General features: G+C 42.7%; 1 protein-coding gene across 3 annotated transcripts in view; it reads left to right on the top strand.

The window, feature by feature from the left end:
* The window catches only part of il16 (interleukin 16), a 215,368-nt gene that overhangs the window by 127,576 nt on the left and 72,819 nt on the right, over positions 1 to 14,973 (top strand). For all 3 annotated transcript variants that reach the window (XM_087981256.1, XM_087981255.1, XM_087981254.1), the window contains 4 exons: positions 2,078 to 2,189; positions 7,120 to 7,262; positions 12,294 to 12,404; positions 14,414 to 14,528. In XM_087981256.1, coding sequence (XP_087837382.1) covers positions 2,078 to 2,189; positions 7,120 to 7,262; positions 12,294 to 12,404; positions 14,414 to 14,528 — 481 coding nt within the window. The remainder of the gene's footprint in view (positions 1 to 2,077; positions 2,190 to 7,119; positions 7,263 to 12,293; positions 12,405 to 14,413; positions 14,529 to 14,973) is intronic.

The following is a 14,973-nucleotide window of genomic DNA, read 5'->3' as shown; positions in this document are numbered from 1 at the left end:
CCAAACCCCACCATCATACCACACCTGCCTGCCATACCCCACCATCATTACACACCTGCCTCCCATACCCACCATCATTACACACCTGCCTCCCGTACCCCACCATCATTACACACCTGCCACCCAAACCCCACCATCATTACACACCTGCCTCCCAAATCCACCATCATTACACACCTGCCTCCCATACCCTACCATCATCACACACCTGCCTCCCCTACCCCACGATCATTACACACCTGCCTCCCATACCCCACCATCATTACACACCTGCCTCCCAAAACCCACCATTATTACACACCTACCTCCCTTACCCTACCATCATTAATCTATTGTACACCCCCCCCACACAACCATATATCTGCACCCCCATACCCCACCATCATACTCTTGCCCCTATCATTCTACTCCTTCCACCTCCCATCATACATATGCCCACAAATCCCGTACTATCACACACCTACTTCACATCATCATACACCTGCTCCCCATAACCCCCATGATACTCTTGCCCGTCATACTCCCATGATAAAACTGCCCCTCACAACCCCTACCTCTATACCTACCCTTCACATTCCCCACCAGTATCATACACCTCTCCCTCATTTACCCCACCCTCACACGTCTGCCCCTCATACCTCCCCACGAATATTCAGCTCTCTCTCATAATCCCAATCATCTCATACCTGCCCACAAAATCCCTACTATTATATACCTGCCCCTTCTAACCCTAACTGCCTGGAAGGCCTGAATATAGTAGATTTATGTCCATTTGGTTGGTGTGCAATAGACCAGCACATAATGGGCTCTGAAGGTTTGTGAGTCGCTTTGAATTGCTGTTGTCCATCTGGTGTCTCTACATTGATGGAACTGTTAGGGGCTTGTGTCTGGGGACAACAATGAAGGACTCTAGTTTCACCTTAGGATGATGTGAGGCTTGGACAGGAACGTGCAGGGGTAGTTTTCCCATTCATCTACTGCCCTTGTCCTTTGAGATGGGAGAGATCATTGGTTAACATAGTGGACAGGGAGCAATAATATGACTTGAGAAAAAGGCATTCACACAGCGAGTGGTTTGGTCCAGCAGGCACTGCCTGGTAAGTGTAGTGGAGTCAAGTTCAATCAAGGCACTCCAGGGAATATCGAATTATTATTTAAATAGAAATAATGCACATAGAGTTGTACAGCTTGAAAACAAACCTTTCAGTTCAACTCGTCATGCTGACCAGATATCATAATTTAATCTAGCACAATTTGCCAATATTTGGCTCAAATCTTTCTCCTTTCACCTTAAACAAATAGCCTCTAGTTCTGGACTCCTTTACTCTGTGGAAAAAGATCCTATCCATGCTCTTCATGATCTCATAAACCTCTATAAGGTCACCCCTCAGCCTCCGACACTCCAGGGAAAACAGCCCCAGCCTGTTCAGCCTCTCCCTATAGCTCAAACCCTCCAACCCTGGCAACATCCTTGTAAGTGTCTTCTGAACTCTTTCAAGTTTCACAACATCTTTCTTATAGTCGGGAGACTAGAGTTGAATGCATATGAATAAAGTGGGGAAAGGGAGGGACAATGGTATCAAGTCATGAGATTCTTTCAGAGAGCCAGTACTGACGCGATGGGCCAAACAGCCTCCTTCTGCACTATAACAATTCTGTCATTCTGTTCAGACTGTGGTATCAAAGCAGCCTTGGTAAGTTGCTGCAGTGCATCCAGTAGAAAGAACACACTGCTGCTAATGTGTGTTGGTGATGGAAGAATTGAATATTTAATATGTTAGCTGAGGCATTAATTAAGTGAGCTGCTTTGTGCTGAATAGTGTCAACAATAGTGTTGTTGGAGCTGTCCTCATGCAGGCATGTGGAAAGTATTCCATCATAACTTGAGCCTTGTTGACAGTGGAGGACAGACACTGGGGTGACAGAAGGTCAGTTAATTGTCTCAAAGTTCCCAATGTCTGGCTTGCTTTTTGGAGCTACAATATTGACAGGATTGGTCCAGTTCAGTTTTTGGTCACTCTTAAGGCCCCCAATCTTAAATGCTTTCTTTTCATGTTGTGTTTTTGACTTCCTTAAGGAATACAAAGCAGAAGCAATGGTTGGAATGGAATTAAACAAAGGAAGGTTTATTAAATCCCATTGCCCACAGACGGGAGCTCCATGTCAAAGGATTCGATGCAATTCTACAGGTAAACAACTATGAAATAGGAGGGAGAAAATGGAAAGAGTAATTGAATGAAAATGTCTTGGTGCATTTCTCTCAATAATCACTTGTTTATCACTTGCTGCATCTTACTGTGGTGGGTCTACTGTGAATATTGTTTCATTGGTTTGCATTCATTGACAGCGTTATTGCTAAATTTGCAGATGATACAATGGTAGGTGGAAGGACAGGTAGTGTTGAGAAAGCAGAAAGGCAGCAGAATATAGATAGGCTGGAGAGTTGGGCAGAAAAGTGGCAGTTGGCTTTCAATCCAGACAAATGTGAGGTGATGCATTTCGGCAAGTCTAATTCTAGAGCGAATTATACGATGAATGGAAGGGCTTTGGGAAAAGTTGATGAGCAGAGAGATCAGGGAGTGCAGGTCCATTGTACCCTGAAAGTTGCTGCACAGGTGGATAGAGTGGTCAAGAAGGCATACAGCACGCTTGCCATCATCGGACGGAGTATTGAGTATAAGAGCTGGCAAGTCATGTTAAGATTGTACAAGACATTGATTCAGCCGCATTTAGAATACGGTGTACAGTTCTGGTCGCCACATTACCAAAAGGATGTGGACCCTTTGGAGAGGGTGCAGAGAAGGTTTACGAGGATGTTGCCTGGTATGGAAGGTGCTAGCTATGAAGAGAAGTTGAGTAGGTTAGGATTGTTTTCATTAGAAAAAAGGAGATTGAGGGGGGACCTGATTGAGGTTTACAAAATCATGAAGAGTATAGGCAGGGTGGATAGAGACAAGCTTTTTCCCGGGGTGAAGGATTCAATAACCAGAGGTCACGCTTTCAAGGTGAGAGGTGAAAAGTTTAAGGGGGATACACGTGGCAAGTACTTCACACAGAGGGTGGTGGGTGTTTGGAACGCGTAGCCAGCAGAGGTGGTAGAGGCAGACATGGTAGATTCATTTAAGATGCGTCTGGACAGATGCATGAGTAGGTGGGGAGCAGAGGGATACAAATGCTTAGGAATTGACCGACAGATTTAGACAGTACATTTGGATCGGCTCAGGCTTGAAGGGCCGAAGGGCCTGTTCCTGGGCTGTAAAGTTTCTTTGTTCTTTTTTCTATGTTAAGTGAGTGGGCAAAAAATGGCAGATGTAACACAATGTGGCAAGATATGAGTTTGTACATTTTGTTAGGAGGAAGAGAGACATAGACTATTTTCTAAATCGGGAAAGGCTTCAGTAATCTGAAGCACAAAGGGACTCGGGAGTCTTAGCTCAGGATTCTCTTAATATTAACATGCAGGTTCATAGAGTCATAGAGCAGTACAGCATGAAAACAGACCCTTCAGTCCAACTCGAACTTACCAACCAGATATCCTAACCTAATCTAGCCCCATTTGCCCACACTTGGCCCATATCCCTCCTATTCATATACCCATCCAGGTGCTTTTTAAATGTTGTATTTGCATCAGCCTCCACCACTTCCTCTGGCAGCTCATTTCATACATACAGTTGGCAGTTAGAAAGGTAAATGCAATATTCACATCCATTTCAAGAGGACTAGAATACAACAGCAAGAATGTATTGCTGAGGCTGTATAAGGCTCTGGTCAGACTGCATTTGGAATATTGTGAGCAATTTTGGCCCCACATCGAAGGAAGGATATGCTGGTGTTGGAGGAGGTCCAGGGGAGGTTCAGAGGAGGTCCAGGGGAGGTCCAGAGGGGGTTCAGAGGGGGTCCAGAAGTGAAGATCTAGATCCCAGGAGGGACCTTTCGGTTTCACGATCGGTCAAAAGAATCACTAGGAGCACAGCCTGGTTAAAGCAAGGTTATCAGTTTAATGAAATAAGGCAGCCTGCCAATTTGTCCAGCAACACAGAGGTTGAAAGTTTCTATGTTCCATGGAGAAATTGCACAATTGAATTTGAACAATAAGCCATTTTTATACGTTTCTTAAGATACAGTACAACCTTAATTACAAAGGAAACCAATCAAATGTAATAAGGTGACATAATGGACAGCAGGTTAATCCAATGATATTTCCTGGGAAACAGTATTATCTCACATACATTATGTCTCGTACTTGCAAGTTCAAGGTTAGTCAGAGTGGTCAGTTAATGTCTTAGGATTCATTTTATGAAGACGTCTTTGTCTGCTTTATCTTTTAATTCAGCCAGCTCAGCAAAGCAGGAATGCAGCCTTTAACCATGTTAGCACAGTATTCATCCTGAAACCATTTTGTCAGGTTATTTTATATTAAAAATCCATTATGTTATTAATAAAAGCTTGCATAGATTTGTTACTCCTGACAATAGTTTAAATCCAGATTTTTTGATCCTCAGAGGGGGTTTGCAAGAACGATCCCACGGATGAAAGGCTTGTCTTGTGATGAGGAGTAGTTGAGGACTCTGGGTCTGTACTTGATGGTGTTTAGGAGGAGGAGGGGGGATCTTATTGAAACTTACAGAATACTGGGGGGTCTGAATAGAGCGTGTGTGGAGAAAATGTTTCAGCGCGTAGGACAGACTAGGTCCCAAGGGTACAGCCTCAGAGTACTGGGATGATCCTTTATAACTGAGCTAAAGAAGAATATCTTCAGCCAGAGAGTGGTGACTCAGTGGGACTCATTGCTACACAGGGCTGTGGAGGCCAAATCATTGCGTGTATTCAGGACAAAGAGAGATAGGTTCGTGATTGGTGAGGGGATCAGGATTAGGGGGAGAAGGAAGAGAATGAGGTTGAGAATGATCGAATGGTCAAGCAGACTGGATGGGCTGAATGGCCTGTTTCAGCTCCTCTGTCTTAAGGTGTTGTGGTCCTCTGATCACTGGGACTGATCCTGATTTGCAGCAGGTATTTCACCAAAGCTATATCCTTGCATCAAAATCTCTGTAAAGGAGGCTCTGCAGTCAATGGTGAAATTTTCCTTCATACTGAGGAATGATGTTTGGCCAGGAGTTAATGACTGCATTACCCAGGTGGGTAAATCTTGATTTTGTACCACAACCAAATGATTGCTAATGAAGTAACAGTCTTTCACACCACTTCCAATATTAATATAAAGTGGAACTGATTGATACTTACAGACTGAGAACATTCGATCTTTCATACTGAGGTTCACACTCCCCCTTTTTTTCTGTCCGTAACCCAGTCGGCTCCTCATCCTGAAGGATTCATTCAACTCATTTAAAGACAAATATTTATTGGATCAGCTTCTACCACTTTGGTGGCTTAGTTGGTATGGCTCATGCTTCTGAGTTCAAGTCTCAGTTCGAGCACAAAACTCAAAGCTGACACTCCAGTACAGCACTGCAAGAGGGCAGCATTGTTGGAGGTGCTGCTCCTTGAAGCAAGACATCATCTGCCTTACAGGTTGAAGGAAAAGAATCCATAAAGGTATATCAAAGGAGTTTGGGGTGTCCTGTATAATATTTATCCCTCAATCAACATCTGAAAAACAAATTACTGGTCATCATCACATTACTATTTGTTGGAGCTTGCCATTTGCAAATTGGTTGTTCCTTTTCTTACATTACAAAAGTGAAAACTCTACAAGAGTATTTTACTGACTGTGAAATGCTTATGGACTTCTAATGTTTTGTAACTTTATCTTTACAAGTAGAGTTCTCCAGCTCTTGACAAGTCCAATAAATAATTTTTTAAAAAAAATCTCATTTATAAATCATTTATCAATGATTTTAAGTTCATGTCCTTTGGTTATATCCAGCCTGTCAAAATCCCTCCTGAAGTCTTCTTTGTTCCAAAAAATACAGCCCAATGCTTCCAATCTCAATTCTAAAGCGGACACAGGAGTAGAGGGACTTGGGTGTGTATGTGCACAGATCATTGAAGGTGGCAGGACAGGTAGAGGGAGCAGTTAATAAAGCACATCATGTTCTCAGTTTTATTAATAGGGGCATTGAGTACAAGAGAAAGGGGGTGATGTTGAAGTTGTACGAGACATTTGCTCGAACTCAGCTAGAGTACTGTATGCAGTTGTAGGTGCCATGATATAGGAAGGATGTGAACACATTGGAGAAAGTGTTGGTGCGATTTAGAGGAATGATTCCAAGAATAAGAAACTTCAATCATGAGAATAGATTGAAGTTATTGGAACTATTCCCCTCAGGCAGAAGGCTGGGAGGAGATTTGTTAGAAGTTTTCAAAATCATGAGTGGGCTGGACAGAGTAGATATGGAAAAGCTGTCCTGATCCAAAAAGAACCACAATGATAGGATATAGATTTACAGTGATCTGCAAATGAAGCAAGGTAGATGTTAAGATATGGAATGTACTGTCTATAAATATGATAAAGACAGGTTCAATTGAGGCATTTGAGAGGGCACTGGATAACTATTTGGATAGAAATGGTGTGCAGGGAAATGATATAAAGGTTGGAGATTGACACTGGATAGTACAGCCAGTGCAGCAAAGATGGGCTGAATGGCTTCCTTCTGCGATATAACATAACTGAACTCCCACCTCCCTGGTAAATCTCATCTGTACATGAATTGTGCTGCCCAGAATTGTTCAAATTACTCCAACTTCAGCTTAGCCTGGGAGTCTATGATTTATAAAGTTCTAGCAGTAGAAACGAAAGTGGAATTACAAATAAACTGAGAAGTAAAAACAACTGCTGACTCAGTATTGGGGAGAGATACTACCACACAAAGTTCAAATCTATCCATAGTGTCTTCTGTCTGTGTGTACGGCATAAAAGCTTCACAGTCTTATAAACACTGCAAACATATGGATACTGGAATTTGTAAACTGCATTCTAAACCAAGCTGAAGCTCAAACCCAAACAGTCACATACATGTTCAACACTCAATATAAACTCATTCGATGGGTATATATCACTCCAGATTTCCTGGGTTGTGGGGCTCTATGGGCTTGATTTGTTGCTAATATTAGAATATCAACCGTCTTCCAACTATTTACCATTTTTATTTTTGGCAGGAGTGAATTCCTACTGGTTAGACAGAAATGTTGATTCTCTGGTTGCTATGAAACAAGGTCTCTGTAGTAATCCTCCAACACATCCCCTTTGTGGCAACAGGAAGTCTCTCTCGCAACAGCTGGAAGCTCCTGGAGGTGCCCGGGTAAGATGTTCCACAGGAAACAAGACAAACAGAGCTCACAGAGTTCCTCAACTACAGGCTGAGTGCCACTGAGGCAGTCATACAGTTCCTTAATTACAAAGTATCACTGATACAAAGCTCACACAATTTCTTAATTACAGGCTGTATCACTGCTACAGAGGTCACACAATTCCTTGCTTACAGACAGAGTCTAACTGATACAGAGGTTACACAATTCCTTACTTAAAGAGTATAACTGCTATAGAGCTCACACAATTCCTTACTTACGGACAAAGTATAACTGATACAGAGGTTACACAATTCCTTACTTAAAGAGTATAACTGCTATAGAGCTCACACATGTCCTTACTTACGGACAAAGTATAACTGATACAGAGGTCACACAATTCCTCACTTACAGACAGAGTCTAACTGATACAGAGCTCACACAATTCCTTACTTACAGACAGAGTGTCAGACAGAGCTCACACAATTCTTGACGACTGGATGAGTGTCACTGAGACAGACTGCAAGACAGCAGCATTCCACTGCTTCTTTGGAAGTGCAGAACTTGAGAATTGCTGAGAAATGACATATTTGTTGATGCCTTTTGATCCTGCACACATCTGGTCAATTCACAAGAAATATCAAAGTAAAAAAAGATTTTTTTTTAAGCTGTCAAAGCAGGGAATGCTGAACTCTAGTTCTAAAGAATTGTCATAATGAAGTTGAAATATTAACTGTTTCTCTCTCCAGAGACATTGCCAAACCTGCTGAGTTTCTCAGCGTTGTCTGTGTTTGTTTCAGGTTTCCAGCATTTTGTGGCATTCTGCTTTTATGAAGAGAGTATTGTTTGTTTGGTAGGAAATATTATTTTCCCTTTACGTGGGCGTTTCCCATGAGTTGTGAGAGTGCAGGACGAAAAGCTTTGACAAAAAATGTGTTGTTCTTCAGCAATATTTCATAGTGAATGTTTTGCCTTTTAATTTAATGCAGCAGCTATTTTCTGTTGGCCATGTGTTAGTCAGTAATACAGCTGTCTGGAGATGAGGCGGTTGAGGGTTCAGGCTCCATTCCAGAAGCTTCACAGCAGACCCAGAGCTGATTCGTGGGTGCTGAACCTGATGGAGGTGCCATTCAGCGGCGATGTAGTAAACCGAATCCCAGCTTCTCTCTCAGGTTCACCTCTAAGAACTCACACCATTGGTTTTAGATTACATTACAGTGTGGAAACAGGCCCTTCGGCCCAACAAGTCCACACCGACCCGCCGAAGCACAACCCACCCATACCCCTACACCTAACACTATGGGCAATTTAGCATGGCCAATTCACCTGACCTGCACATCTTTGGATTGTGGGAGGAAACCGGAGCACCCGGAGGAAACCCACGCAGACAAGGGGAGAACGTGCAAACTCCACAGAGTCAGTCGCCTTGAGAAGCTGCAAGAAAGTCCTGGCCCATGCTTATACTTTAAACAACACCTTAACTCATATTATCTGGTCATGTATTTTGTGGGATCTTGCTGTTCTCCGACTGGCTGTGTTCCAGCACACTTCAAAATAGTTTGCTGCAAAGTGATTTCCTGATGTGTAAACTGCTACACAATATTCAACCTCTTTCTCAAGTTAAGAATGTGCTTTCACCATTTTTGTTAATTGAAGATATTTGTCCAAAGTGTCTTTCATTTAAAATAAAGCCCACTAATCATTCCCAGACAGCGGAGGCACATCCTGCTTAATGTGTCAGTGACCTCACTAGTATTGTTTTTGGTTCAGTAAAATGGGATTGAGACCAATATTGAAATCTTTGCATAGTGAGATCCTGTAATCTGTGAAATTTCACAATGACCAGTGCAACGTGGGCAATGCTTTCGTTTTGTTCCATTCATTTTAAAGCTAGCTGACACTTACAGAAAGCAATCCAAAATGCTAATGGGGTGTTAGTCTGTAATGCAAGGTGAGGTGCAGGTTGTGGGGGATGAGTCAGGGTCACAGAGAAGAGGAAGTTATGTTGTAGTCGTGCAGAACCTCAGTCAGACCCCATCAGCATTGACTGTGTTCAATTCCTGGCACTACAGCTCAGGAAGGATACATTAATTATGAGGACAAGTTGTGTAAACATAGCTTGCAGTCCTTTGAGTATACTCAGTTGCGATGTAATTAAAATGTTAGAAGGATATGATAGGGTCAATGCAGAGAAACCTCTAATGAGGAGGAAAGAGCAAGGTGACATAATCTTCAAATTCTGGAGAGGGAAATCCGGAAGTATATTTTCACATTTGGAGCTCATTTCCTTAACAGCCTGTGGGTGTAGGAGAACATATGAAACTTTCAAGACTGTGGTGGAGAGATTTTTGTTGCTTCAGAATACTAAGCTACTTGGAGCTAAATTGAAGTATGGGTTTGTGGTACAGTTAACTAAGCTAATAAATCATAGAAGAGGCTGAATGGATTGATTGGACAAATCCTGATACCGTAATCCATTCAATGCCAAACTAGCAGTCCGACTGGGCTGTACAAAGTGCTCAGAAGCTCCTGGTCTTCCATCGTTAGCTCGGTCCCAGCAATAAAGCGGCTTTCTTGACTGTGCAGCTGGGAATACTTTGCTGCAATCTCAGCAGCTCCTCACACAGTACAATAAATAAAAGGAGATGTGTCCACTTCAGTACTCAGAAATAAATAATCACTGGGTTGGAAAGCTGACAGGGAAAGCAAACTGCTCCTTTTAAAGATGTGTGGTGTTTGTCTCTGATTCTCTATTCCTTGTTTAATCTCAACATATTGAACCCTGAACTGAGCTCCAATCTGACATCCTGTTTATCATTAATACTGGCTACACCTATCTCTATATTGCTAATCTCAGTCCCCCACTCTTAGATCATTTGCCATTAAGACTCACATCCTTACTTTAATTATCTGCAGATTCAACTTGTCTAGTTTGTATTCACGTTATATCTTCTGTTATCTTACGTTCAACCCTAATAGGCCATTCAGCCCCTCGAGTCTGCTTTGTCATTCAGTATAATGGCTGATCTGATTGGAACCTCAAATCAGCAAGCCTGCTTTCCCCTGATAACCTTTTACCCATTGTTTAACAAAAACCGACCTCCCCGGCCTTTAAAATATTCCAGGATTCTGCTTCCTCTTCATTTTCAGGAGCAGAGGTTTAAAGACAAAAGGAATGAGGTAATTTGGCCCATTGTGTCTGCAACACCAATCAATCATGGCTGATACGTTCCTCAACCTTGCCTTCTTCCTGTAACCTTTGATCCTATCTCAGACTCGGCCTCCGCAGCCTTCCGTGACAATGAGTTCTATAGATTCACCGTCCTCTGATTGAAGCAGTTCCTCATCTCAGTTCTAAAGGGTCATCCCTTTATTCTGAGGCTGTACCCTTCATTCCTAATCTCTTCTACTAGTGGAAACATCTTCTCCATGTCCACTCTATCCATGCCTCTCAGTATTCCGTAAGTTTCAATGAAATCCTTCCTCATCCTTCTAAACTCTTTTTAATACACACCCAGAGTTCACAACTACTCCTTATTGACAAGCCCTTCATTCCCAGAATCATTCTTGTGAACCACCTCTCGACCCCCTCTGTCCCTTCTTGGATATGGGGCCCAAAACTGTTCTCAATATTCCAAATGTAGTCTGACCAGAACCTTATACAGCCTTGGCAGTCACTGCTCTTCTATTCTAGCCCTCCCGAAATGAATGCGAACATTGAATTTGCCTTTCCTGCTCCTTGGATGCTGTCTGAACTGCTGTGCTTTTCCAGCACACTCTAATCCTTCCTAACTGCAAACCAAACCTGCATGTTAACCTTAAGAGAATCCTGAACTAGGATTCCGAAGTCCCTTTGTGCTTCAGATTTCTGAAGACTTTCCCCATTTCAAAATTTGTCTATCCCTCTGTTCTTCACGCCAAGTGCATAACCTCACACTTTGCCACATTGTGTTCCAACTGCGACTTCTTTGCCCTCTCTCCTAGCCTGCCCATGTCCATCTGCAGGCTCCCTGCCTCCCCAACATTACCTGTCCCTCCATTTATCTTGAAGAAGCTCGAACATATCCCATATCTCATCAGGCTCCATTTGCCCAACAGCCCTGTTCTACAGAATCAGCTGCTGGTTTAACGACACCTCAATTTAAGTTCCAATCTTTGTTTACATATCACTCCATGTCCTTACCTCCACTTATCCCTGGGGCCTTCCCTAGCCCTACAACTCTCCAAGATCCAGGCTCAGTGGTAAGCACGACTGCCTCAACCTGGATTTGATTCCCACTTCGGGCGACTGACTGTGTGGAGTTTGCACATTCTCCCCGTGTCGGCGTGGGTTCCCTCCGGGTGCTCCGGTTTCCTCCCACAGTCCAAAGATGTACAGGTCAGGTGAATTGGCCATGCTAAATTGCCCCGTAAAATCCAGGTGCAATGGTCAGGGGAAATGTAAAGTAATAGGGTCTGGGTGGGATACTCTTCAGAGGGTCGGTACGGACTTGTTGGGCTGAATGGCCTATTTCTGCACAGTAAGGATTCTATGAGCGAATTTTGATTCTATGATTCTTCTATGAAGATCTCTGTGATCCTCTATTTCTGATCTCTTCTGCATTTTTAATTGCTTCACCATTGGTGGCTGTGTTCTCAGCTGGCTAGGTCACAAGTTTGCAAATTCTCTCCCTTAAACATCTTTCCTACTTTATTCACCTCTCTATTTTCTGTTTAGGTGCTCTTTTAAGGATAGGCTCTTTACTAAGTCTTTAGTCACATATCCTATTATCCCCACATCTCACTTGGTATTACGTTTAGTCTGAAGCACTCTGTAATGTTTTACTACTTTGAAGGCGCTACATGAATTGAAATTGCTGTTGTTGCCAAGTGGTTATTTAAAGTCAAGTGAAAATCCTGTCTCTTCAGCATTAATAGTATTAAGAGGACATTTTGGGTAAAGAGGGTTTATTCTTCAACTGAATATTACAGTGATGTGACAAACTTACTCCAGGGATTTCATTGCTAATGAGATTCCCAGTTATAACGATGTTGTTTTCCTACAGATAATGACCAGGGCTGTTCGATCTTTAAGTTCAGCTCATTTAATCCACTCGTGCTCCAGTACCTCACCTTCAGTCATCTCAAACATTGTTTTGATGAAAGGTCAGGGAAAGGTAAGACTTACTTTCTGTTATTTTTCTGAAGAAAGATAAAAGCATTTCCTGAAAATACTTTGCTGTTAAATTTGAGCTGTTTAAATCAGGGTCCCCTTTAAAACCAAATCCTTCTCGTTCTTTGTATTTAGTATTTCCTGTGTAGGCTGAGTGTTCTGGATTTAAACAGATCTCTAGCATATGAAAACAAAGGAGAGGTTGTACAACTCACTGGGAGTTTAACTGACAACAAGGATTTATTGGTGTCACACTACCCTATTATTGGTATCGTATGTGAATACAAGAAGTTTTTGTTTTTAGAAGCTTAAACTAATCCTCGGATGGAGGTGGCCAAGAGAGCAGCAGTCTCTCTGGCATCGTGAGTAACTGCCCGTGGTCATCAGCTGACGGGGTTGAGACAATTGATTGACACAGCAGAGATAGTCGGTCCCTAAAATAAGGTATACCTGTGTGGGGTGGAGAGGGAGAGAGCAAGAGCATTCCAGGGGAACCAACCACCATCCTCTTGAGCGATGAGCAGGTTTAGTCTGAGGGAATAATGAAGATTAACGCCAAAGATTGCAAGATATCTTGGACGACCTAACAGCTGGGTGAAGCCAATTCTTTTTTAAACAAAAGTGACTTGCATTTTCACAACCAGCAGGTGTCACTTTGATGTATGTTTTGAAATGTATCCACAGTGTTATGTAGGAAATGGAGCACTTGCATTCAATAGGCTCCCACAAATAACCTGGCTGTACTGGGAGTTGGTGAGTGTGGAAGTATTAAGGGGTGATTTTTATCTGAAATCTAGTATTTTTTTCTTTAATTTAGCAATTAATTCAACAACGACTGCTTCAAAGGATATATAGGTAAGTGGAGGGTGACAATAGTAGTTAGTTAAGAGTTCCAAGGTACCAGATAGGGAGAGTGCTAGGTAGATAGGGTGCCAGAGTGCCAGGTGGGTAAGGTCCCAGGGTACCAGGTGGGTAGGGCTCCAGATGGGCAGAGTGCCAGGTGGGTAGGGCTCTAGGGAACCAAGTGGGGAGGATTCCTGGGTTCCAGATGGGGTGCTTGGGAGGTTTCTGCATGGGGGGTCATGGAGTTGACGGGTTTGGCAGGAAGAATTGGGAGTAGGGTCTGGTGTGAGAGTTGTGTTTTGTCTGACAAAGAGGGGTTTGTCAGATCAGCAGGGAGAGGAGGGGATATGGTCTGGTGGGTAGTGGCATTTCAGGCCTAGGGTTTCAGGTTAGAGGTGAAGGGAGCTGGGTCCTGTTTAGGATAGGGTGTTGGCGGCGGAATCATGTTGGCTGGGGGCTCTGATCGAGGGTGATGACTGTGAGAGTCATGGAGGGACGATGTTGTTGACATGTTGCGTGGTTGTTTGAATGGTCAGAGTCGATAAAGTGTGGTGCTGGAAGAAACACAGTGGGTCAAGCCTGAAACATTGACTCTCTTGTTCTTCAGATGCTGCCTGACCTGCTGTGCATTTTCCAGTGCCACACTCTATCTACTCTGACTTTCCAGCATCTGCAGTCCTCACTGTCTCCTGTTAGGATGGTCAGTTTAATAGTTACCCAGGAGAAGGTTTTTAAATCTAACAGTTTGTTAGTAACAGTTATCTTAACCAAAGTGGAACCGTATAAATTAAGTGACTTTACTGCATTCTTTTTATGAATCCAGATGCAGGGGAACTGCTCATTTGAATCTTCAGTTTCCCTGGCAATCCACTTGGTCAGTTATGTCAGGGATTTCACAGGGTATTGATGCACAACTCAGTCTACATGGCTCAAGTCAGAGGGTCGTTGGCTATGAAACAAAATAAGATCTCATTGCACCTGGTTTACGGTTGTGACATCAATAGTAAAAGGTCCAATTTCATTCCCTTAGCAAATATATTTCAAAAATAATTTCATGTGTGACCACTTCTGAGGTGTATAAATATGGCATGGTGCTAGAAGGATGTTAATGTTATTAATGTATATTTCTGAGAATGTTCTACTGTCTAACTGAGGAATGTGATCTCCCAGGGACTGGGCTTCAGTGTGGTCGGAGGAAGAGACAGTGTGTACGGACCAATGGGTATTTTTGTAAAGACAATATACCCAGAAGGAGCAGCAGCTGCTGATGGCAGACTGAGGGAAGGTATGACCTCCAGAGTAACTATTGGATTGGCTTGGGTGGTTCACTTGCATGAAACACAACAAAGAACTTTATTAGAAAACTATTAGTTATCTATTTTTTTCAGCATCTGTTTCTTTAATAAGATTTTTAGTTATCAGTATAGGTATTGTACTGGGCTTGTTAGTCCATTAGGACTTCCCAAGAATCTGGAGAAATTAAAGGCAAGGTGCAAAGAAATTAAAGTCAGCAAGGTGCAACAACGGAGAAAAATCATAAGGACATGAAAAAACTGTTGTTCAACAAAATAGTTTCCCTTTATTTACTAATTATAAAAAAAAGAGACAAAGTGTGATGTTAGCCTCCATACCGAAACAATTCAAGGACAGTAGTAGGAATGTCTTGTTGAGATTACACCTGGAGTACTGGGTACAGTTTTCATCTGTTTTCGTTTATTTATTCACGGGCT

The sequence above is a fragment of the Chiloscyllium plagiosum genome, unplaced genomic scaffold (assembly GCF_037043375.1).
Source record: "Chiloscyllium plagiosum isolate Xiang-an unplaced genomic scaffold, Cpla_swu_hap1 HiC_scaffold_39, whole genome shotgun sequence".
NCBI lineage: Eukaryota > Metazoa > Chordata > Chondrichthyes > Orectolobiformes > Hemiscylliidae > Chiloscyllium > Chiloscyllium plagiosum.
Note: the sequence above shows the minus strand (reverse complement) of the source record. Positions and strands in the feature narration are given on the sequence as shown.